Raw genomic sequence first — 22410 nt, 5'->3', positions numbered from 1 at the left:
TTGTGTTGGTCTTCGTCATCATCTGCTCCATATCCCAAAGACTGTCCTCAGGCCATGTGAATATTTGTCATTAAACTGCTGCTTTGGCCGGTTATTGACAAGTCACATGATAATCAGGTTTTAATATTGTAAATAGAGCATCGCAGGTGTTAAATTATAGCTTTTTGATTATATATGACACACACTTGGCAATGTTATGTGATGATGGATCCATTATGTGTTATGTTAAACAAATGCATTAGCAGATTTTGGGGCTATCGGCATTGTTTCTCTCTCTCTTACAGTTGGAAAGAAAATAATGAAAATATGTTTTAATGAAATACTCTTGTTGGACCCCATGAAACCTATTTTTTTCCAGATTCTTTTTTTTGTTTTTTGTTTTTTTTCCAAATTCCTTCCTTGTTTTTCATTTTCATTTTTCTGAATTCTGTGTTTTACAATTTTGTCACAATTTGTCATCAGAAAGATTGTCTAATCATGGATGAACACAATACTAACAATTCAGTTATACAATTTTCAAAAAAATATTAACATTGTACTTTTCTAATCAAAGATAGTGCCTCTATGCAGTTATAAAATCTTTTAAAAATCCATCTTTTTATAAAATTAAGTGCTTCACATCTGACCTTCATGTTGCACTGCTCTTAAAAGCTTAGTTTGTAGGGTATTTTTGACATCACAGAGGGCCTCTATAAGATCCACAGCTCTTACAGCCATCAACATTAATTGTCATCATCAAAATATGAAGTAATCTCCCTTACAATTTAGTGGGATTTCTAAATTAATAATAGATAATTACTTTAATTTATTTTATTTTTATTTTTTTTATTATATTGAATTTAACCTTTATTTAACCAGGAAGGTAAAATTAAATAAAATAAGAAAATATCCATTATAAATTTTATAGATAACCTCTTTTTAAGTACTCTCTGTGAATATAATCCAATTAAATCCAATTAATCCAAATCTGAAAACTAATTTTAACTTTAAGTCCAGAATGCAGAGTTTTTTTTTCTTTTCGTTTTGCTTAAGCATTATGGAAAAAAAAAATCTTATCATGGTAGGTAAAACCCTATTTTTTTATTATTGGCATCCATATTTTGGCAAATTCCACGACATGATTTATTATCAAATTCGGCACTTGTCCATGTTCTTCACTTCAGGTAAATTTTAGGGCGCTGTTTAAAGTGTTACACTCTTCCACATTGTTTGCCAACATTAAATTGTAGGTCAGTATGCACTTGAGTAATTCTCTGTATAAATGCCAGATCATCTAAATATTAACTATGTTGTGTTATTTACTCACAGCATTTAGCTGTGCATGTGAGTCATGCCTCAAGAGTAAGTCACAACATGACGTGTGACTGAAGGAGGGTTATAGATGACATGAATGTAGATTAGATCCTGTTGTTAGTGAGTTGACACATCCTGGATGAACTGTAGCCTCGAGGCTCATTTACTCACACAAGTACTTGTGTAAATATCTGCTGTGCAGTGAACACTCTTTAAAGTTTGCATTTACCTTTGAGGTCAAAGAGGCAAAGGGCTAAGAAATGAACAAGAAGTTAACTGCAATATGTGGTGCAATATTTCAATAACAAAAATCCTACTACAACTATTTAAATGTGCAATAATTCTCCAACTCTTGAATGTATGCTATATTTAACATGTGGCACATATTGTATATATTCTTACTGTTGTTCTAAGTTATGCATATCTATGTTGCTCATTGTAGCTTTGCACACATATTTATATTTATAACTTACATACTAGTTCTGTGCATTGCATTGTAGCATAAGGCACAATTATAGTTTACACACTTTCAACACTCAGCACTTTATCTGTATAATCTAAATATCCCATTGCTGTTTACATACTATTGCTAATTTTGTATTACTGTATTTCTTTACATTTATATTTTATTTTATTCTTTACATTTTTTATTTATTTTATTTTGATGGTTTACTATTGCTGTGTTTCTATGTTGTATTTATATTTTGAAATACTTGTGCTGGTAGTTATTTCTACTTGTAGAGTGTCTTTGAGTACTTAGAAAACCGCTATATGGGGCCGTCTCTTCTTCTTCTTCTTCTTCTTCTTCTTACTATTTTTATTTTTATTTTTATTTATTATTTTTTTTTAATTTTAATTTTAATTTTAATTTTTATTTTTATATTACTTGTTATTATATTCCATTTCGGCTTTGGAGCAACTGTAACAAGCCACCGGTGATTAATAAAGTATTTCTGATTCTGATTAGATGTGACCAGATTGTGCTTCCGTGTCTTTTTAAAGCCACCAGTGGAGCCAGTCAGCATGCTCTTACATTCCCTTTTTGAGGATTGACCTTCCTTTTTCCTGTTTTTAATACTAAAACAGCTGAGTTATTTTCAGTGCACAGGAGCAGTAGCTGAAACTTTTTTCATCGAGCAGAGCAAGGCTTGTTCCTCTCAGTGGTTTACTGTCTCATGTAAAGCAAACCCTGTATTTTTGAAGAGTATGTAAGCCTATTGTTTGGGACTGCACATGGCAATTGTGGTTGGGTTTATTGTTGACGTATGGCTGCTTTTAATGGGCGAAAGTGTTGTTTACAGTCAGTGCTGTTGTGCTGACGGCAGTACAAAGCCTGCGCCCAGTGTTCCAGAGCATCAGCGCTGAAAAACAGAGCTCAGCATTCACTCAGTCAGGGGACAGTGGGCAGCTGAGTGGCTCTGTGGCCCTGGCAGCGGTATGCCAGGAGCTGCTGAACCCTACTGACTGCCTACTCGCACACAAAACAACGACATGCTCAACAGTCTTAACCTAACCTTTGTTTCATTGTGTGGACATGCTCCGAGCAAGGCAATTCAGTTTCAACCACTCATAAAGATAAAAAAATGATATTGACAGTAATATGCAAATAGTCTGATGGATACAAGTGGCTCCAGATCAAACATCTAACTTGCTTTTTGTTCAGTTAAATTGAATTTATAATCCATGTTATGTCACAGTTATTTCTGTTATTGTGGTTTTCACAGAATACAGCTCCTTTATCAGGGAGACTCAGCTGACTCTAACTCAGCTAACCCCCGAAAGTCTCATGTGCAGCACTCATTCCTTCAGTTGATCTTGCACAGTCTATTCCTGCTCTTGTCCTTCAGGCGCTCTTCTCACCAGGCATACTGTATATGGGCCATCAGATCACCTCATAGTTCCCTGTGATTCAGGCCGCACAAGATACCAAACTGCAGGGAGCAAAAAATGCTCAGTTCAAAGGGAACTGAGAACTGTGTCAGGAACAACGGTTCATCAGTTCACCAGAAGCTGACAAAAAATGAATTAAATGCAACATTCATAGTTATCCAGGATGACATATTGACATAACTTAATAATAATCTGTAAATAATCAACATGTAATCACAATAACCTTCAAATAATCCACATGATTAGTTAGGGTTGGGCATTTTAAGTAACTTTGATATTCTAGTGCTCACCTTTTATTAATATATAAGAGTAACAACAAAACAAAACAAAAACAAAACACACAACCCACCCAACCTAGACACACCCAAGACTAAATCAAAATATCCTACATTCAGTTAATAGCTAGAACCATCAAATGGCATTACACTGCTGTTTTCTCCAAATATTGAATAAAAGGTTGTCAGATGGCATTATATAATTTTGCCAGCTCATTGCTAATATATCTTATCCTCTCCAGCTCAAGAGTACTGATGAGATCATCAAGCCACATTTTAACATCAGGGATGCTTCTACCTTCATTTACTTATATTAGATTTGGGAAAAAGAGTTCTAAAATACTTCCAAAATCGAATATAAGAATAGGAATGCAAACAAGCGCAGTCTGAAGTGTATTTGTTGAAGAACCAGGCTTCAATTAACCTGTTAAACAATAAATTGAAAAAATCAGCATGCTTTCTGTTGTTACTGTTAACGATACGGGTTAAAGGCAGCACCAAGTCAATTCATCATCTGCCCTGCATGAGCTAACACGGCAGCAGCTGCTGACACTCTGCTAACAGCCAACACTGAGCTGTTTGAAGGCCCCTCTAAAGCTCTACATTAAAATAAGATTTTACCTAGTAAAACAACAACTTAAAAGTCATGTTCACATGTAGGAGTGGCAGGCAAGTACTCTATATGTTGAATTAAAGCTGATATCCAAATCTGCACACGTGTACTCGTGCCCGTCCCTCATATTAATCTCTTCAGGCATGACATTGTGCATCTTATACATTGTTTCTGTGCACTGTGGAACAGACTGCAGCTCTGGTTTCTGGTCTTTGTACCCGATGATGAAGTGATAGATTTGCACTGCCACATTCCACATGTCCTGGTATTTCCTGTGTCTTTCTTAATGTCTGTCTATGCTTCTCTGTTCCTTTTTTTTCTTCATCGTTTATCCGTTTGCTCATTCACTCACAGATAAATGCGTTCATTCATATCCTGGAGACTTCGGTTACAGGATGGAGTTTCACAAGCTGATAAAAATGAGGAAATATCCTGTTGGTTTATGCAGAAAGGACACATGACATAACAGACTCAGACCAGCTCAGTGTTTTGACTTTAACTCGGCCATCTCCAGCAAACTTTATCATGGACATCACTATTTGCTGTTGACTTACAAGTCTAGTCTAGTGTCTAAAGACTTTCCAGTTTTGCAGCAACGCCTATCAGATGGGAGATGAGAGACTGCTGCTGATAAAGAAAACGAAACAGCCGCCACTGCTGCACATTGTGCCAGCCAAGGCCTTGTTGCATAACAGCTGGCTCTCCTCCACACACAAGTTTGCCTGTGTTTTGCATTTATGAGAATACATCATTTGGAGACACAGCGTGACCCTTGGGCTCAGCAGCACTTATTGTGTATTAAGCCCTTTTGTGTAAAGGAATTAAAAAGTTCTTTAGTTGAGTCAGAGCCATTCTTTGCTGTTGCTCGGCTTGAGTGAAAAGTTTGGGATCGTGCAAAGTTGAAGGAGCTTTTGTTCGGCCTCTCATGTGTTTACTGCTTAAAGCTATTCTCTGCCCACCTATTCAAATTCTTTAGTTCCTTTTGGCTCAATACCTACATTCTTACAGGATACGTTTTACTTTTTTTCTAATGAAGTTTATGTAAGCTGGCATTACAAGACTTTTAGAATGTATCCTGAGCCTTTCAATCCTATCTTTTTAAAATCAACATCGGCAGAGCTTCTCTGAATAAGACCTTTTCCAAATGCTGTTAAAAAAGTTAAACATTTTTTAAAACTCTCTGCATAAAATTGAAAAGGGAATAGTTTTAACACCGAAAGTGGAGAATGAGCAGCCACTTTTCAAATTAACTTTTTTTAATCACTGGCCCAGGGGACCGATAGATGGAAAAAATCCACTGGCCAAACATTTTTTTCCCACACCAATGTAACGTTGGCAAACAGCAGACCTGCTGCAATTAATCAAGTTATGTGTAGGTCAAGTTTGCATATTCAACCAACCAAAATGCATGTATATGTACGACTTTAGTATTTAATTATTTATAAATGCAGTAAAACAACTTTAAAATAATCACAGAAGTATTGTATTAATATTGTAATATTATGGCAGTTTGCAGATCACAATTTTGATTTTTTTAACAGATTTTTAAAAATAAATAATGAATGGAAATAAATGGAACATTGTTCTGATTTTAGCATCTAATTGTTTAAAACGTAGTTGTAAACAGTAAAAAAGTAATGACAGATCTATTACAACAAAGGGAAAAAAGTAGAAACTGTCCATCCATCCATCCATCCATTATCTACCGCTTATCCGGGGTCGGGTCGCGGGGGCAGCAGCCTACGCAGGGAAGCCCAGACTTTCCTCACCCCGGCCACTTCGTCCAGCTCTTCCAGGAGGATCCTGAGGCGTTCCCAGGCCAGCTGGGAGACATAGTCTTTCCAGCGTGTCCTGGGTCTTCCCCGGGGCCTCCTACCGGTGGGACGTGCCCTGAACACCTCACCAGGGAGGCATCCGCGAGGAATCCTATTTAGATATCCGAGCCAACTCAATGCGGAGGAGCAGCGGCTCTACTCCGAGCTCCTCCCGCATGACCGAGCTTCTCACCCTATCTCTAAGGGAGAGCCCAGCCACCCTACAGAGGAAGCTCATTTCGGTGGCTTGTTTCCGCGATCTTGTTCTTTTGGTCACTACCCAAAACTCGTGACCATAGGTGAGGGTAGTAACGAAGATCGACCGGTAAATCGAGAGCTTTGCCTTTCGGCTCAGTTCCCTCTTCATCACGACAGATCGGTGCGGCGTCCGCATTACTGCAGACGCCGCACCGATCTGCCTGTCGATCTCCCGCTCCATCCTTCCCTCACTCGTCAACAAGACCCTGAGGTACTTAAACTCCTCCACTTGGGGCAGGATCTCCTCCCCGATCTGGAGAGGGCACTCCATCCTTTTCCGGCTGAGAACCATGGCCTCGGACTTGGAGGTGCTGATTCTTATCCCGGCCGCTTCACACTCGAACCGATCCAGTGAGAGCTGGAGGTCACAGCCCTGAGGTCAGCAAACTGCACCCCCTCAACGCCCTGGCTTCGCCTAGAAATTCTGTCCATAAAAGTTATGAACAGAATCGGTGACAAAGGGCAGCCCAGGTGGAGTCCAACCCTCACCGGAAACGAGTTCGACTTACTCCGATAGTCTGATACCCCATACTCCCGGAGAGCCCCCCACAGGACTCCCCGAGGGACACTGTCAAATGCCTTCTCCAAGTCCACAAAGTACATGTGGGCTGGTTGGGCAAACTCCCATGAACCCTCAAGGACTGGCAAACTCCCATGAACCCTCAAGGACTGGGCCAAGGGTCCAGAGCTGGTCCACAGCTCCACAACCAGCACGAAAACACATTGCTCCTCCTGGATCTGAGCTTCGACTAATTGGCGGACCCTCCTCTCTAGTACCCCTGAATAGACCTTACCAGGGAGGCTGAGGAGTGTGATCCCTCTATAGTTGAAACACACCCTCCGGTCCCCTTTCTTAAAAAGAGGGACCACCAGCCCGGTCTGCCAGTCCAGAGGCACTGCCCCCGATGTCCACGCAATGCTGCAGAGACGTGTCAACCATGACAGCCCCACAACATCAAGGGCCTTAAGGAACTCTGGGTGGGTCTCATCCAACCCTGGGGCCCTGCCATCAAGGAGCTTTTTGACCAGAATTAGAAACTGTTGTTTTAAACAACCTCCATGGCCATTTGAGAATAGATGACTGAGTTTACAAGGTTCACTTGAATGCACCATGCTCAGCATCCAGTTCCACACGCTTTGCTGTACAAAGCAATTTAGATTTCAGAGTTTACAGGGTGCGCTTGAATACACCATGAGTGTTAAACTTGTCATCTGAGACACAGACAGACAGCAGAGGACAGAAGTAACACGGTTGTAAATGACACCAAAACGTGCTGTAGAGTAGCAGCACAGTTTTTTTATTACGTGACTATTTTGGTACAAACATTTACCCGCCAGTGTGGCGGATAGGCACCTGAGATATACATGCCAAAAAAAAATCTACTCTAGTGGGTGTTGATTTCTGTCCCTGTAAGCAGCCATATCATGTTTGTTTCCAGTCTATTATTCTGGTTTTCAGAAGTAAAAAAAAAAAAAAAAAAAAAGCTTGCTTTGCTGGATAAAATGTATAAACCACTGTGACTCTCTGCAGAAAAGAGATTGCAAAGAGATGTCTCTTGCTTAATCTAAAGCCTATTTTACTACCTTCATTAATAGACTGAAGATGTACCAAAATGCTCCCTCTAATAAATAAGTTGTCTGAAGCACTACTGTTGATTTCTGTCTGCCTGCTTCTCAGCTGTAGTGAGACAGAGAAATAAGACACGCTAGTTATTGAAACCTCACCTCTTTTAGTCCAACGTCATTCACAAAAATGAAACTTGAAACCTAAAAGATATATATCCTCCCAGACTGAAAACCACTGCGTTAGCTGACACTTCTGTTTCCCTCTTCTTTTTTCAGGCCTATGAGCGCCGGTTCCCCACCTGTCACCTCATCCCCATGTTTGTGGCGAGCGACGTGGTGGAAGAGGAGACCAATGAGGACGGTTCCATCAACAGGGTGGAGCGACGCTGTGCCCTGGATGTCGACGCCCCGCGCCTGCTCAAAAGGGTATGTTTCATCACAGATGATCAGCTAATGTGTATCTGAAATTTGAAAAGGGTTCATATGATCATGAAAAACCTGGGAAGTCATGGAATTTGCAAATAGAAATTCCAAGCCTGGAAAAGTTTTGCAAAACTAAGGATACTCTGAAATTTTAGGAAAAGTAATGGAAATTTGTTTCACAAACCTGTAAAAATAATAAATGCTGTGTCCAAGGACCATTGGAAATATGAAAATCCATCAATAATTTCTGTCTTTACAGTTTCTGTTAGTCATAAATGGTGTGATTTTGGTGATTTCTAAAGAAAACGTGTGGGTTTGGATGGTATGTTTTAAAGAAAAAAAATGGCTAAAATGTTTTGTTTAAAAATCACAAAAAAGCATTTTTTTCCCTCAAATATCACCCAAAATTTTTAAAAGAAAAATTTAAAAAATTCCAAAATATTTTCTTCAAAAACCTTCAAATATTAAAAACAAAAATCGCCAAAATGTTTTCTTTAAAAAATGCCAAAAAATGTAAAGAAAAAAAAACAAGCCGATTTGAAAGGCATGTTTTCTTTTAAGAAAAAAGTCTGTAAAATAACATAAATAACACTTGTTAACACTTGTCTTAGTTATATATACATATTCAGTATTAATCCTGTTCTGAATTTGGTACTTTTTAAAATGATATATATTTTAGAAAACTATTAATATAGTAATGAAAAATGATTAGTATGGATGTTGTTTTCAGAGAATGTATGGTCTCAAAGTCATGGAAAAATCATGGACATTTCTTGGTGAACTCATCACTGCTTGAGGGATTTAAATTGGTTTTCATTAGTTGGCAAGTTTGATTTATGTATAAACAGTTTAATAGTGTGTTTATTTTTTCAAGGCCTACGTTAAATACTTTATGAAGGTGTTTTGGTTACTCATGTCTGTTAATTTTCTTGTTACATGAGTTGTTGTTGTGTATGTGTGTGTGTGGTTTGCAGATTGCAGGTGTGGACTATGTCTATTTCATCCAGAAAAACACGCTGAACCGGAAGGAGAGGACACTTCACATCGAGTCCCATAATGAGACCTTCTCCAACAGGGTCATCATCCATGAGACCTGCTGCTATTCGGTCAGTGGCATACACACCACCATTTAGTGCAAACTGTCGTCCAAAAGCACCTCATAACACACTAGTGTGTGTATTCGCTTGTTCAGATTTACCCAGAGAGAGCAGTTTTTATGACATGCTCAACCCACTGAGTTATACAGAAGCACACGTGTATATCCCCACAGACAAATGAGCAAACACACACGCGCTGTGTAAAGCTGCTGTTCAGCTGCTGAAAGGCAAACTGCTGCCAGTGCACCAATGTTAATGTTTGTGTCTCCTCTAATCTCTTCCCTGCTTCTCTGCACAGAAAGCCATGTTTCGACTTGCACTAAGCATGTCGTTAGCTTTCTCAGCCTCTCTCTCTCTGTGAATTATTCAGTCCGCTCACATTCTCTCAAGTACTGATCTGAAACCAGCATGTCTTCCTTTTTCTCCCAGCTCCAGTTCTGTGTGCCTCATGCTTTACCCTGACCTCAGATCTGCCTTCTTCATGAATGAATGTACTCTGAGTTAATGAGGTCAAGCACATTGTATTAGCCCCCAACCAACTAATGTGCTAATTTTAGGTCCAAGGCAGCACCGAGGATCTTGTTGTGTGCTTTAGCACAGCGTGCTAACAGTAATTGGGATGGACAGCTCAATTAGACTGAGCTAATGGACCTGGCTAAAGCTGAAATATTTTGGTAGCCAAGGGTAATGAAGCTAATAGTATGGTGCCTTCAGAAGGCATAGCACTCTTACTTTCTTTCCAGTTTTAAGGATGTTGTCGCTTGAATCAAAAAGGATTTAAATCATTTGTTAAAAAATATTAAGTATGTCCCAATCAAGTTTTTTTTTTTACCCAGATCAGAGCCATGTGATATTGGCCCAGGTTTTAGGGCTGTGCTATATGACGAAATACATTGTCAGACGATTAAAAAAAAGGTCTTTGGTTTCATATTATGCTATATCCTTTATTTTATTTATTTCGTCTAATAACGCTTCCATCTGCATGGCAGAGGGGGCGTCTACACAATGCACGGCACCAAAATAGACAAACATGGAGGACCTGGAAAGCGATACTGAACATGGAGATTCAACACAAGACACTGATATTGTTGTCGTTTTGCTAGCCAACGACCATGGAGCACTACTGAAATTAGCAAATATTATTAATATCTGAACTTGAGAGCTGTTCACCTTTAACAGTGCTGTGGTAACAGTCTAACTTAACGAGTGGTAGTGGTGGTAATGTGAGCAAGTGAGGCGTGTTTTTCTGTCTGCAGAGCTCCAATCACGACTGTTAAGTCACATTTTGCAACCAGGAGCAGCAGTGCGACGTGGAAATCTTTGCAGTCTATGAAGTGGAGAGCCGTTAGTTTGTTTCAGGCTCTCAGTGGATGAATCCTCACACTGTGGTTACACTTTCCCTTTCTGCTGACATCCAACTGTTGACCAGAAGCTTCAAGTCCACAGCAAAAACATCAACCCTTCTGGCCTGAGATAAGCCAGGTCCTTCAAAATAAAAGCACCATGGGCTCTGCTCTAAGTTATTTAATTATCACAATACTTTACTGAACTTTACGAAGCCGTACTGTATTTAACTTTATACTTTACTGTATTTAACATTATAACAGTATTTTATTAAACTTTGTTATAACAGTACTTCATTTTATCACAGTAGCTACTTTATTTGTAACTGTAGTTCATTTGATAATTTTATATTTAAGTGTATTACAGTAGTTAAGAGGAGATTCCAAAGTATGGAAATATATTTTGTGTATCATGATATAGCCTAAAAATATTGTGATATTATTTTTATGCCATATATATATTTACCTAAAAGTCAATTAAATATGCATCACATCGAAACACATTGTGACCAAAATTCTCTCATCACCCCCAAAAAACAGAAAAGTTTGAGTAAACAAACACAATATGCGCTGCTTGTCCCCGTCCGACCTCTTCTGACATTTAATTTCATGTTGCCGTGCTGGGCACACAGTCTTTGCAAACATAATATTATGTTAGTCTTGTTTTCATATTGATTCTAACTAATGCAATACATGCTGGATTTAACTCTGTGAAGCCATTGGCACAGGTTGCTGATGTACTTTTTAATTTGCCAGAATGTCTCACAGTGATAATTCTGGTTCAGCCGGTTTGCATGAAACCAAACTGGTTTCAGCTCACTCATGGGACAGGACCAGCAAAACCAGAAATCGACCCAACTCTAGGATCTATAACAATATACCCGGATCAGCCAGATACCAGTCCTTTGGATCAGCCCGTGACATCCTCGTAGAATATACAAAGAGTATAAAAAAATTGAAATATTTCTAGATATGTCTTTCATCTCAAGCACCACCCCCATGGAGCTGCCTTGGCTATGCTAGATTTAGATGAAAAACAGATGGAAAATAATTGTGCTTTGTATCTGGTACTGACCAGCTACTGCTGATGATTCTTTTCAGTTTTGTCTAAAAGAGACTCTGTTCTTTATAACAACACACCACAAACGTGTATGTTTGTACGGCTAATTTGACATGGAGGGACTGGCACACAAACGCCCACTCACAGTGCACAGTGTGAAAATTGCTTGCTATGTGCGTCATCATCGAGTGAAGCTGGGTGTGTGGTTACCATAGTAACCTGGTCATCTTGTTTCTTCATGGGTGTACAGTATAATATACAGTACGTGTTTGTGTGTGTTTGGTACAGGTTCATCCGGAGAATGAGGACTGGACGTGTTTTGAGCAGACGGCCAGCCTGGACATCAAGTCCTTCTTTGGCTTTGAGAGCACTGTGGAAAAGATCGCTATGAAGCAGTACGCCAGCAGTAGTAAATATGTGTGTGTGTGTGTGTGTGTGTGTGTGTATGTGTGTGTGTGTGTGTGTGTGCGTGTGTGTGTGTATTGTACCTAATCACTACATTCACATGTCTCCTGTGTACAGAAACCTGAGTTCCCAGTAGGTGAAGAGTTGCAGGATATCTATGTATGTTGTGTGGATTATGCAAACTGACATCAGTCTGTTGTTTGGTGTTTCTAGAGTTAGTCACTCTGTCTCATGCTGTAATTGCATAAATAAGCTTATATAATCTCTTTGAGTGGACAGGGGTCTTCTGCTTAGCACCCAGTGAGTCATCTGTTAGGATGGATGTGGGCAACGCTGAGCACATTCCCTATAACATCTCTCAGTTTCCATCGCACTTTAGATGGAAACACTGAATGAATAAAGTACATATGAAGATACAGTATCATGAATATTGTTGGTCTTTATGCCAGATTCCTCACATCAGTAGAATTTCTGGGATTTGACAGCCTCTTCTGCTGTTTTTATCCTCATTTCTTCATTTGTATTCCTCACAGGGAAAAGAAATCATAGAGTTCTACCTAAAGGAGCTCCAAGATGAAGGGATCACCCATGTGCCACGCTGGACTCCCTCCTCCCTTCCCCTGCCTCTTCCCAGACCAACCAGCCTCGCCACCAGCCCACCTGTTGACCCCAAACCCGCTGTCACGCCTGCCATTTTGATCCCGCTGCCCACTGATGCCAAGGACAGCACCTCTCAGGATGCCAAGCAGGACAGCAGCGTACTTCAGGCAGACAGCTTAACAGAGATCTTGGCAGGGACTCCCGAAGGTCTGTTCCTGCTGGTGATTAAAAAATGAGAGCCAGCTTTCTTTGCGTGTGTTCTGTGTAAAAGAGAAAAATACTAAGACAATGACTCTATAATAGGTCTTGCATTGACACAAGAATGACAGCATATTATGGGGTTTCATTACAGATGTGTACCACATGTCAAGGCAGATGTATACCAAGTGTCAAGTGTTTGACTAAATAATGTTGATCAGAGATGTTATTATTTCTTGTTTTAGATAAGTTGGATGCAGACTATATCAAGCGTTACCTCGGCGACCTGACCCCCCTGCAGGAGAGCTGCCTGATCCGACTTCGCAAATGGCTGCAGGAGACGCACAAGGGAAAGGTCATTTTTTGCATTCTTTGTAATTATGGAATCACACAGAATTGCCCTTTTTAGGTATGCTGCACTAAAACTGGGCATACACTGTACAATTTTAGAAAACTTCTGCAATGTCAAGCCAAAGCTCACGATTAATGTGCTCACATTATATGGTCCGATGTCAAGCCACAACCTGAGAGTATGTGTAAAAACTGCCCGTTGGCCTCTGCGGACGGTCCTGGCTATTGACAATTGTCAATACAGATGAGCTTAAAGTCTCTGAGGCAGCTAACATTCCTTGTTGTGCATTCTCCATCCAGCGGCATGTTGCCATGGCATTTTCAGATGCTCCGTTTGCCACTTCGCACAGGTGCAATGAGAAAAAAAGGCACTGATATTTGGGATTTGACTCGTGGCTCTGACATTTCAGACATTCATCTGACCATCTGATGGCTGTTCAGGAGTAAAAGATCAGTCCTCGCTCCCCCCGTACACTGCACGTCAAACCACGCCTGATGATGTCAAAATTTGGCCTAACTCTAAAATGAGTTGTGTGGCTCAAAAATCAGGTCAAAATTGTGCTAAAATTATAGTTTATACTAGGATCAAGAAGAGGTTTTTTTTCCCCACATCCAGATTTTAACAGGGACTTCTGATTTTAAATCATGTCTAAGTCTGAAAGCTACCACCTGCTTTTTACATGCTAACATGCTAACTGACTTAACTGTCTGCTGCAATAAAAATGGTCTATTTCAATCAGCCAGTTGACAGTGTCATTGGCAGCGTTGTTGCAGTTATGAAAGTTTTTTGTTCTTTTGTCATGTTTTATTTAATCTGTTCACAAATCGAGTACAGCTCAACGCTCTCCCCTTACAATCCAGATCCCCAAGGACGAGCACATACTGCGTTTCCTGCGTGCCAGGGACTTTAACATTGACAAGGCGCGGGAGATCCTTTGCCAGTCGCTGACCTGGAGGAAGCAGCACCAGGTTGACTACCTGCTGGAGACCTGGACCTCACCACAGGTCCTCCAGGACTACTACACTGGGGGCTGGCACCACCATGATAGAGGTAGGACCTGACAGATGGAATTAGAGTTTGCATTTTATTCAAGGAATTAACGGAAATGCTCCCACCTACAGCCATCCACAGTCATCAAAAGTGCACACCTATGGAAATTAAAGTGCGCTTGTGATTTCTGTTGGCCATTGTCAGAGTTGGCTATACTTGCAGATTAATGGAGGAAGATCTCCAGTTTGTTAAGCCCTGTTTGCACCTTGTGGTAACATGTGTCTTGGATGATCAGGTCACAAGTGGACTGGTGTAAACAACCACCAATACACATTGTCATCTGCTCACTGAAACCACTTGCTGAGGTGGTATTGTATGCGTCGGACCACAAATCTTCAGTAGTGTAAATGCTAATGCATACTGATGTGTCCGTGACAAGGACTGCGTCACCAGTGCAGGAGGTGATGGCTGTTTTGGTGACAGCACTTTCTACAGGGTTCCCACAGTCATGGAAAACCTTGAAATTCATGCTGTCATGATATTGGTAAAAAATCATTTAAAAAAAACTGCAAAAGTCATGGAATTTTGTTGTGTGTAATGAAATTGTTACAGTAATCTTCCCCAGAAAACCTTCCCTGTAATGTAACATACTGGCGAATTTATTTACTGTAGCTTTACATAACCTACCTTTAATATGCATCAACTCAGGGCTGCACAGTATATCGTTTTTAGCATCAAAATTGCGACATGTGATGTCACGTAAGGCGAATCAACTCAAATGCTGCTTGATACAAATGCAAAACTGGCACCATTTTTATTAACATGCCTATCACTGACCAAACTTTCCCCCTTTAAGACAGGTGATGTGTATTTGTGACCCAGTGTGGGCGGTGTTTGCTATGTGAAGTGTGCTTTCAGAAAAGAACCGTAACCAGGTTGACAATTGCTGCAGACACAGTGAAGTGCACTTTTTTCGGAAATGGAAATGCTATTATTTATCCTTAAAAAGTCATGGAAAAGTTTTTCCATGAGAATGTGTGGGAACCCTCTCTCTATAACTGGTCCATTTTACCATGTGTTAGACGTAGACAGTAATGAAATCTGAACACAAGCTGGAGAGGTGTTACAGATACAGGTGTGAAAGGCAATGTGTCTCATCGTAACACGTGTTGATACCAGGTGTAAACAGGCCCTTATAGACTCAAGTTACACACCACTTGCTCTAAAGTTATTCTTAGCAACCCACAGCCTTCAGCCATCCAAGTGAATTAAACATGAGGCCAACTTGTCGGCCCTTCTTGGTCACCCAAATAGTTTACACACACTCACACACACTCACATTCTTCATTTTGATGTATGCTGTGGGTTTCTTGTTGAGAACAGAGTGTGACTGTTTATAGTATAAATCAAATTAAAATGACTATTATTTTCTCATTCTCATCTTTCCACAACTATTTGTTTGGGATCCACGGAGACAAAACATGAAAGCATTACTGTGTGCGTAGTCACTTATTGTGTCCGGCAACAGGGGAACAGATCCTTCCATGTAACATGCAGCCATGTTGAATGTAAATTGTGTTATGGAACGTGTAAATATTTGGTTTACCCCTCTAGATGGTCGTCCTCTGTACATCCTGAGGCTGGGCCAGATGGACACCAAAGGGTTGGTCCGCGCCCTTGGAGAGGAGTCTCTGCTCAGACATGTATGTAATACACTTGAAGCTTGCGTGTATCAGTGTGTATCAATGCAGGTCGATAAGCTTACAGGTCAGGTTGGTGGTTTGGATTACAGATTAGAGAATTAATGTCCTCTGGCATGTCCTGACAGATGTATTAACACCAGGATGTATACAGCACAGGGAATATATAAATAGCCTGTGAATTAGTGATGTTGTGCTCACTGTCAGCTCAGGTTACAGGTGTGAGAGCACTGAGGTCATGTCTTGTCCTTTCAGGTGCTGTCCATTAATGAGGAGGGCCTGAGACGCTGTGAGGAGAACACCAAGGTGTTTGGCCGACCCATCAGGTAAACCTTCAGCACAGATCAGAGCTGAAAAAAATCAATGTGAAAGATCAATGGAAAAATTGATAATCAATTAAAGATGTAATTCATTTATCAAGGAAAATGCAAACAGTTTCTAGTTCTGGCTTCTCATATTTGTAGATTTGCATCTTTTCTTTATTAAGTATTGTTATAAAGTCAATATCTTTGATTTCTGGACTGTTAGTTGGAAAAACAAGTAATTTGGAGACACCTTGGGACCTGAAAATGAATGATGATTATGTTTTACTTTTTTGCCATGTTCAAAATGTAGAGTGACATCTTAGATTGCTATATACAGTAAAGAATACTACATTGAACTAAGAGGAAAAATTAGGTGTGGGAGAAAAAAATCAATACAGTGTAGTATTGTGATAGTATGAGTGGGAATATTGTACTGATACACGGGAACTAAGTACAGATTTTTAAAAATTTTTTATGAGTTATTAATATTGCTAATACAGGTTGAACTTTTTGTGTAATATTCAACTTGTTTTGCAGTCTGTCCTGAAAATTACTCACAATTTAAAAAAAACTACTGTTAATGAAAATAATTTTTAGTTGCAGCCCTAGATCGATGCAAGTGTCTCAGTAAAATTGTTGCAAAAGCTTTAAATGTGGATTCAGATAAATAGAAATGCAGGGTTAGATTAATGGGAAAGATGAAAGACGTTTACTTTTTTGACTACCAAGCAGCATTCGAGTCAGTGGCATTCAGTGATGAGTCCGGAGGAGAATTATGTCCCCAAAAACGGAAAGTATGCAGGACGCTGTGTGAGTGCACTGATTCAGATGGCAGTGGAGAGAGTGAGAGGGAGGAAGCGGAGATGGAATCTGTCATTTGTCAGCCCTCTCAAACAGGAGGCAGGGATAAGAGCCACGCAGGAAGGCATGTGAGCCGTGAATGGCTGTCACGTCACAGCCCTCAGACACGATAGACAGAGGGAAAGGATGTCCAGAATTAGCAAGCTTTGCCTTCACTGCTGTAGCCTCACTTCAGGGTGACAGGTGCTAAGTGGTCGGAAAGAGGCTGTGGCCCAGTTTTGTGTGTGTGTGTGTGTGTGTGTGTGTGTGTGTGTGTGTGTTTATCCACAGTCTAATCCTCTCTCTTCCTCCTCTGTAGCTGCTGGACGTGTCTGGTTGATCTTGAGGGGCTGAACATGCGTCACCTGTGGCGACCAGGCGTCAAGGCGCTGCTGAGGATCATTGAGGTCGTGGAGGCCAACTATCCCGAGACTCTGGGACGGCTGCTTATCTTGAGAGCTCCCAGGGTTTTCCCGGTCCTCTGGACACTGGTAAGATCCAGGAGGGGATCATCACTGGCTCTTACAGTCTTCTCACAGAAAAAAAACTTTATATGCATTTGAAAGATGTTTCCAGTGTGTGGTCCACCCTCATTTTTATACATGAAGACATCATAAATATCAGTGTATCCCAGCGCACTACCAACCCAGTTCAGACCCAAGATGGGTTGAAGCATGCACCAGCTGCTGGTGGTTTGACCAGCTGAGCTCCAGGAGACACCATCAGCTGGTCTGAGCCAAGCTGAGACCAGCCAGTTCACTCCACTGCAACTTTTCTCTGCAGCGTTCTAAAACAGTTTCATTTTGTCACCAATCTGTGGTCTGAGTTGGACTTTAACAGCACCTTTAAAACCACATAATAGACTGAAAATGCCCCTGTTCACAAACCCAAGCTTAACAAACTGATAACTCAGACTATAACCACAACAAACAGTAGTTTCTGCTTGTTATTTTTGTAAATTCATACATTTTTGCCATGGAAAGACTAGGATACAGCTAATTTGGTATGCCATAAAACATACCCACATCTGTCTCTGCTCTTTAGGTGAGTCCATTCATTGATGAAAACACCCGCAAGAAGTTCCTCATATATGCAGGCAATGACTACCAGGGTCCTGGGGGGCTGGTGGACTACATAGATAAGGAGATCATCCCTGACTTCCTGGCAGGAGAGTGTATGGTGAGTGACCACTTACACTCTTAGATTATCATTATGAATATCATTTAATTCTGAATCTGAACATTTTGGAGACGTGACTGCACCCACATTGAGATCTCTGCTGACCCAATTCTGTGTGTTTTTGTGTGTGTGCGCATGTTCTGCAGTGTGAGGTGCCAGAGGGCGGCCTGGTTCCCAAGTCGATGTACCGCACAGCCGAGGAGCTGGAGAACGAAGATGTCCGCTTGTGGACCGAGACCATCTACCAAAGCGCCAGCATCTTCAAGGGAGCTCCACACGAGGTAAGGCTCAGCATGAGAGCACGAGAGTGAGAAGAAAAGATGGAAGTCTGCAGTGATGTTTGAAATGAATATGTAGGGCAGCACATCATCGAGCTCCTGTCAAGTTCTGTTGTCAGGTCTGCCATCTAGTGGCTATATGTGGTAGATTACTTCTAAATGGTTTTTCAATTCAGATGGGGAACAAATTTGGCATGGCTATGAAGCATAATCTGTCTGCAGTGACATAGCGTTAATAACGTTACATCATTTATACCAGCGGGAGAAATGCATCGTCATACATAATCATCCCTCTGGAAATGGGTTTTATTTCAAGTTGATGAGCTCACAAACTCACAAACAGATGCTCAGTTTTCTCTCACTGCTTGCTGTCACTTAAATTGTTTTTATTTGGCCACATTTAGCTTGTGGGCAATAAAAGCTTGTGCTTGTGTTTAAATCACCACAAACCTACAGACTTCTGATGTATCAAAAATTGGGCCTACAGTGCATCAAAAGGTTTGACTGTGAACATATACTTGCAAATTTATGCTAAACAAATCTTCATGAAAAAATTGACAAAATTTTGCTGTCATGGTAGATTAAGAGTGTAACATTCCAGGATTTTATCTCAAAAACTGATTTTTTGACAGCATTTTGAATTCTGTCCTCATGTAAACTATTGCAGTCTATGGGAAAATCGCACCTTTAAACATCAGTTTTTACTGATGGAGCAAATCAATCTTTGTTAAAATAAAAAAAGGTTGACATCTCTTTGCTGTCAGGATTGAGATTCTTAGCATTTTGTCTTGATAACTGAATTTTTGATAGCAGTTTGAAATCTGCCTGTCCATGCACAGACAGCTGATATCCTGCCTCCTTGTCAGTCATAGTGTGAAGATCTGTTTTCTCACTTTACTTGCCATGAAGCTCACTGGGATAGTGACTTGCCCCTTGGAGTCTGAGGTTATGAGTTCAAGCCTCATGTAATGCAGAATGTACATTCTAGTGTGTACTCATTCATTGTCTCCCAATTTGTCTGCTGTTTGCTGCTAAAAATGCCTGGCCCCGACCCACTGCTGTGCAGCAGCTATAATTTCTTGTTTCTCTTCTGAAACATCTGTCAATTTCTGTCCAGTCTTCTCATGTTCGTCTTCCCTCCCTCCCTCCCTCTCTCCCCCAACCAGCTTCTGATCGAGATCATCGATGCCTCCTCTGTCATCACCTGGGACTTTGACATGTGCAAAGGCGATGTGGTTTTCAACATCTACCACTCCAAGCGGGCCCCCCAGCCTCCGCGCAAAGACCCACTGGGAGCCCATGGCATCACCTCCCCAGTAGGCAACAACGTCCAGCTTATTGACAAATCATGGACGCTGGGGCAAGATTACAGCATGGTGGAGTCCCCGCTCATCTGCAAGGAGGGCGAGAGTGTGCAGGTGAGCTTACACCATTGTGAACCGATGCACAATAGTCCTGTTGTTTTTGTGCCTCCACATCGACAATAGCTGTGGTCAAAGGCATTGTGTTTTTTGGTTATCCGTCTGTCCATCAGTGTGTCATATTCACGTGAACCTGATATCTCAAGAACACCTTGAGGAATATTCTAAAAATTTGGCACAAACATCTGCTCGGACTCATTGAAGAACTGATTAGAATTTTTTGGTCAAAAGTTGAGGTCACTATGAGCTTGCATCCATCCTGTTCCTGTGAATGCAATGTCTTAAGAACGCCTTGAGGAAATGTCTTGAAAGTTATTTAGTTCCATATGTCAGGATCTTACTTATTCAGTCAGATACTGAAATGGTGATCTTGGGTGTCCACCTTGAAACTGTATTGACTGTAGAGATCATCTGTGCTGCCAGAGGAGAAAAAAAGTGTTTTCACAGACATGGATGTAAACTGTAAGAGAAACTTGGCATTTAACCACAAAGCTGTAAATCTAGTTGAAATGTATTTTATGTCTTGGTTTTCAGTCATTGATGTTGTCTTTCCTATTAATGTGTCCTCTCCTCAGGGCTCACATATCACGCGGTGGCCAGGTTTCTACATCCTCCAGTGGAAGTTCCACAACATGCCAGCCTGCTCTGCCACCAACCTGCCCCGAGTGGACGACGTGCTGGCCACTCTGCAGGTCTCCTCGCACAAGTGCAAAGTCATGTACTACACTGAGGTTCTGGGCTCTGAGGACTTCAGGTTAGTAACTGAGAGTGTGTGTGTGTGTGTGTGTGAGAGTGTGAGTGAAAGACATACATTTGTGTCCATGCTATATACATGAAGTGTTTGTGTCCATATTTTTTGCAGTTTGAAGGTGTTTTACCATGTTGTTGTGATAGTTTTAATTTCCAACATTATTCCTTTATGACTGCTCATTTTTACTCCTTCCTTCTTTCAGTTTCCCCCCTCTACAACCTACCACGTAGTGCCACGTATGACATTTAAGATTTGAATGAATAGAATCTGTCATGTTGTTAAAATGACACTGATAAGACTTAAGAGCACCATGAGTTTTCTAGGCCCTGAATTTTGAAATGAGGATGCTTCCCTCCTTCAGAGACTCCTTTAATTCAGCTTTTTTTCTGTCCAATCCACTCCTGTTCTATCGCTCACAACCCTCTCCTCCTCCTGCTCTGTCTTCTTCCTGTGAAGAACGGCTTGCTGTGATGTGCAGAGTCTGTAAGTGGCTCAGTGTTTGCCCCTTTTTCTTTGGCTCTAGCTCATTTTCATTGCTGCTATTTCGAATGCCACCCCCCCTCCCCTCCATGGCAGTCACGCTTCTGATGCAGCAAAGAGATGCTTGTGTGCATCTGTTCCCGCTCATGGCTGTAGCTAGCATTTGCTAACAGGATGTTCCTGCTTTGTTCACTCTGAAGAAAGAAACCTTGCACTGAGATGACAGTCTGACTATCCCCCTGCTGGCCTCAGTCCCCTGCCTGCATGACTAACAGTATCAGGAATCCTAGGCTGGGTTAAGTTCAGCACACTTGTGCTCGACTGCTGTTTATCCAAGTGTGCAACTACGCAGCAGACATTTACACATGCACTTATACAGCACTTCCACAGATATTTCCTTTCATTTCTACTTGTTTTTCTTCACTCATCCATTTGTACTACCAGCTTACTGAATCTCACTTTGCTTTTAATGCACCTGCTGTTTTTACTTTAACATCTGAGACTGACCTGAGATCACCATCTAACTCATCGTAATTGAATTTCACAGGATGTCTTGCTAATGCTTGACGCATCTGTTTGAGTCTGAAATATCTTCATATTTGAAACATCAGCCTGAATTAAGACTGTGGAATGTAGGTAACCCTTTCGTTTGCCATGTCTGTAATGTACCTGCAAAACAACCCATAAGCACATGCCAAGCATTCAGAATGCAATAGCACAGTGGTGTTACAGAGTGATGCTTTTAGACCCTGAGCTCAGGCTAAGAGTCGGTCATGGCCCTGTCTAAATACATATCACACTATAGAGCCACTACCAAGTCTTGTCTTCACGTCGCTTTGCGTTTGTTTTTTACACAGAACCAAACAACGGCATCATGCTGCTCCAGTGTGTGATTTTAAATAACATCTAGAATCGCAGAATCAAAAGGTTGTGGCGTTTAGGACAACAGGGTCGGCCTCTGGTGTGACATAAAACATGCAGCACTTTATAACCAATAACAAAGGCATAACCTGTCAATCACAGTCATTTAGCATCTCTGTCATATGGCGGCTGATCTTCCTCTGCTCAGAGTAAGGAGCTCCTGAATTTCATTGTTTCCTCAATTTGCTGACATTTACAGCTGCTGTTATGACCCCCATTGGCCGCTTAAAGGCAAGACATCTCTGCCCCCCTACTCCGCCATCATATCTTACATACAGAATGGCGAGGCAGCATAATGTGCTTAAGTGTAATGTTAGTTACCGTTAACAACAGCAGATTTGTTTGTTTGTTTTTCTAA

General features: G+C 41.0%; 1 protein-coding gene across 1 annotated transcript in view; it reads left to right on the top strand.

The window, feature by feature from the left end:
- Positions 1 to 22410, top strand: part of si:dkey-237i9.1 (SEC14-like protein 1) — a 50246-nt gene that overhangs the window by 22832 nt on the left and 5004 nt on the right. Inside the window, exons 3-16 of the mRNA XM_042484982.1 lie at positions 7986 to 8135; positions 9107 to 9238; positions 11921 to 12049; positions 12571 to 12844; positions 13081 to 13190; positions 14048 to 14237; positions 15792 to 15880; positions 16133 to 16203; positions 17342 to 17513; positions 18067 to 18201; positions 18348 to 18482; positions 19646 to 19897; positions 20476 to 20654; positions 21108 to 21134. Coding sequence (XP_042340916.1) covers positions 7986 to 8135; positions 9107 to 9238; positions 11921 to 12049; positions 12571 to 12844; positions 13081 to 13190; positions 14048 to 14237; positions 15792 to 15880; positions 16133 to 16203; positions 17342 to 17513; positions 18067 to 18201; positions 18348 to 18482; positions 19646 to 19897; positions 20476 to 20654; positions 21108 to 21134 — 2045 coding nt within the window. The remainder of the gene's footprint in view (positions 1 to 7985; positions 8136 to 9106; positions 9239 to 11920; positions 12050 to 12570; positions 12845 to 13080; positions 13191 to 14047; positions 14238 to 15791; positions 15881 to 16132; positions 16204 to 17341; positions 17514 to 18066; positions 18202 to 18347; positions 18483 to 19645; positions 19898 to 20475; positions 20655 to 21107; positions 21135 to 22410) is intronic.

The sequence above is a fragment of the Plectropomus leopardus genome, chromosome 4, assembly GCF_008729295.1.
Source record: "Plectropomus leopardus isolate mb chromosome 4, YSFRI_Pleo_2.0, whole genome shotgun sequence".
In the NCBI taxonomy this organism is placed as follows: Eukaryota; Metazoa; Chordata; class Actinopteri; order Perciformes; family Serranidae; genus Plectropomus; species Plectropomus leopardus.
This window is presented reverse-complemented; position numbering and strand designations above follow the sequence as displayed.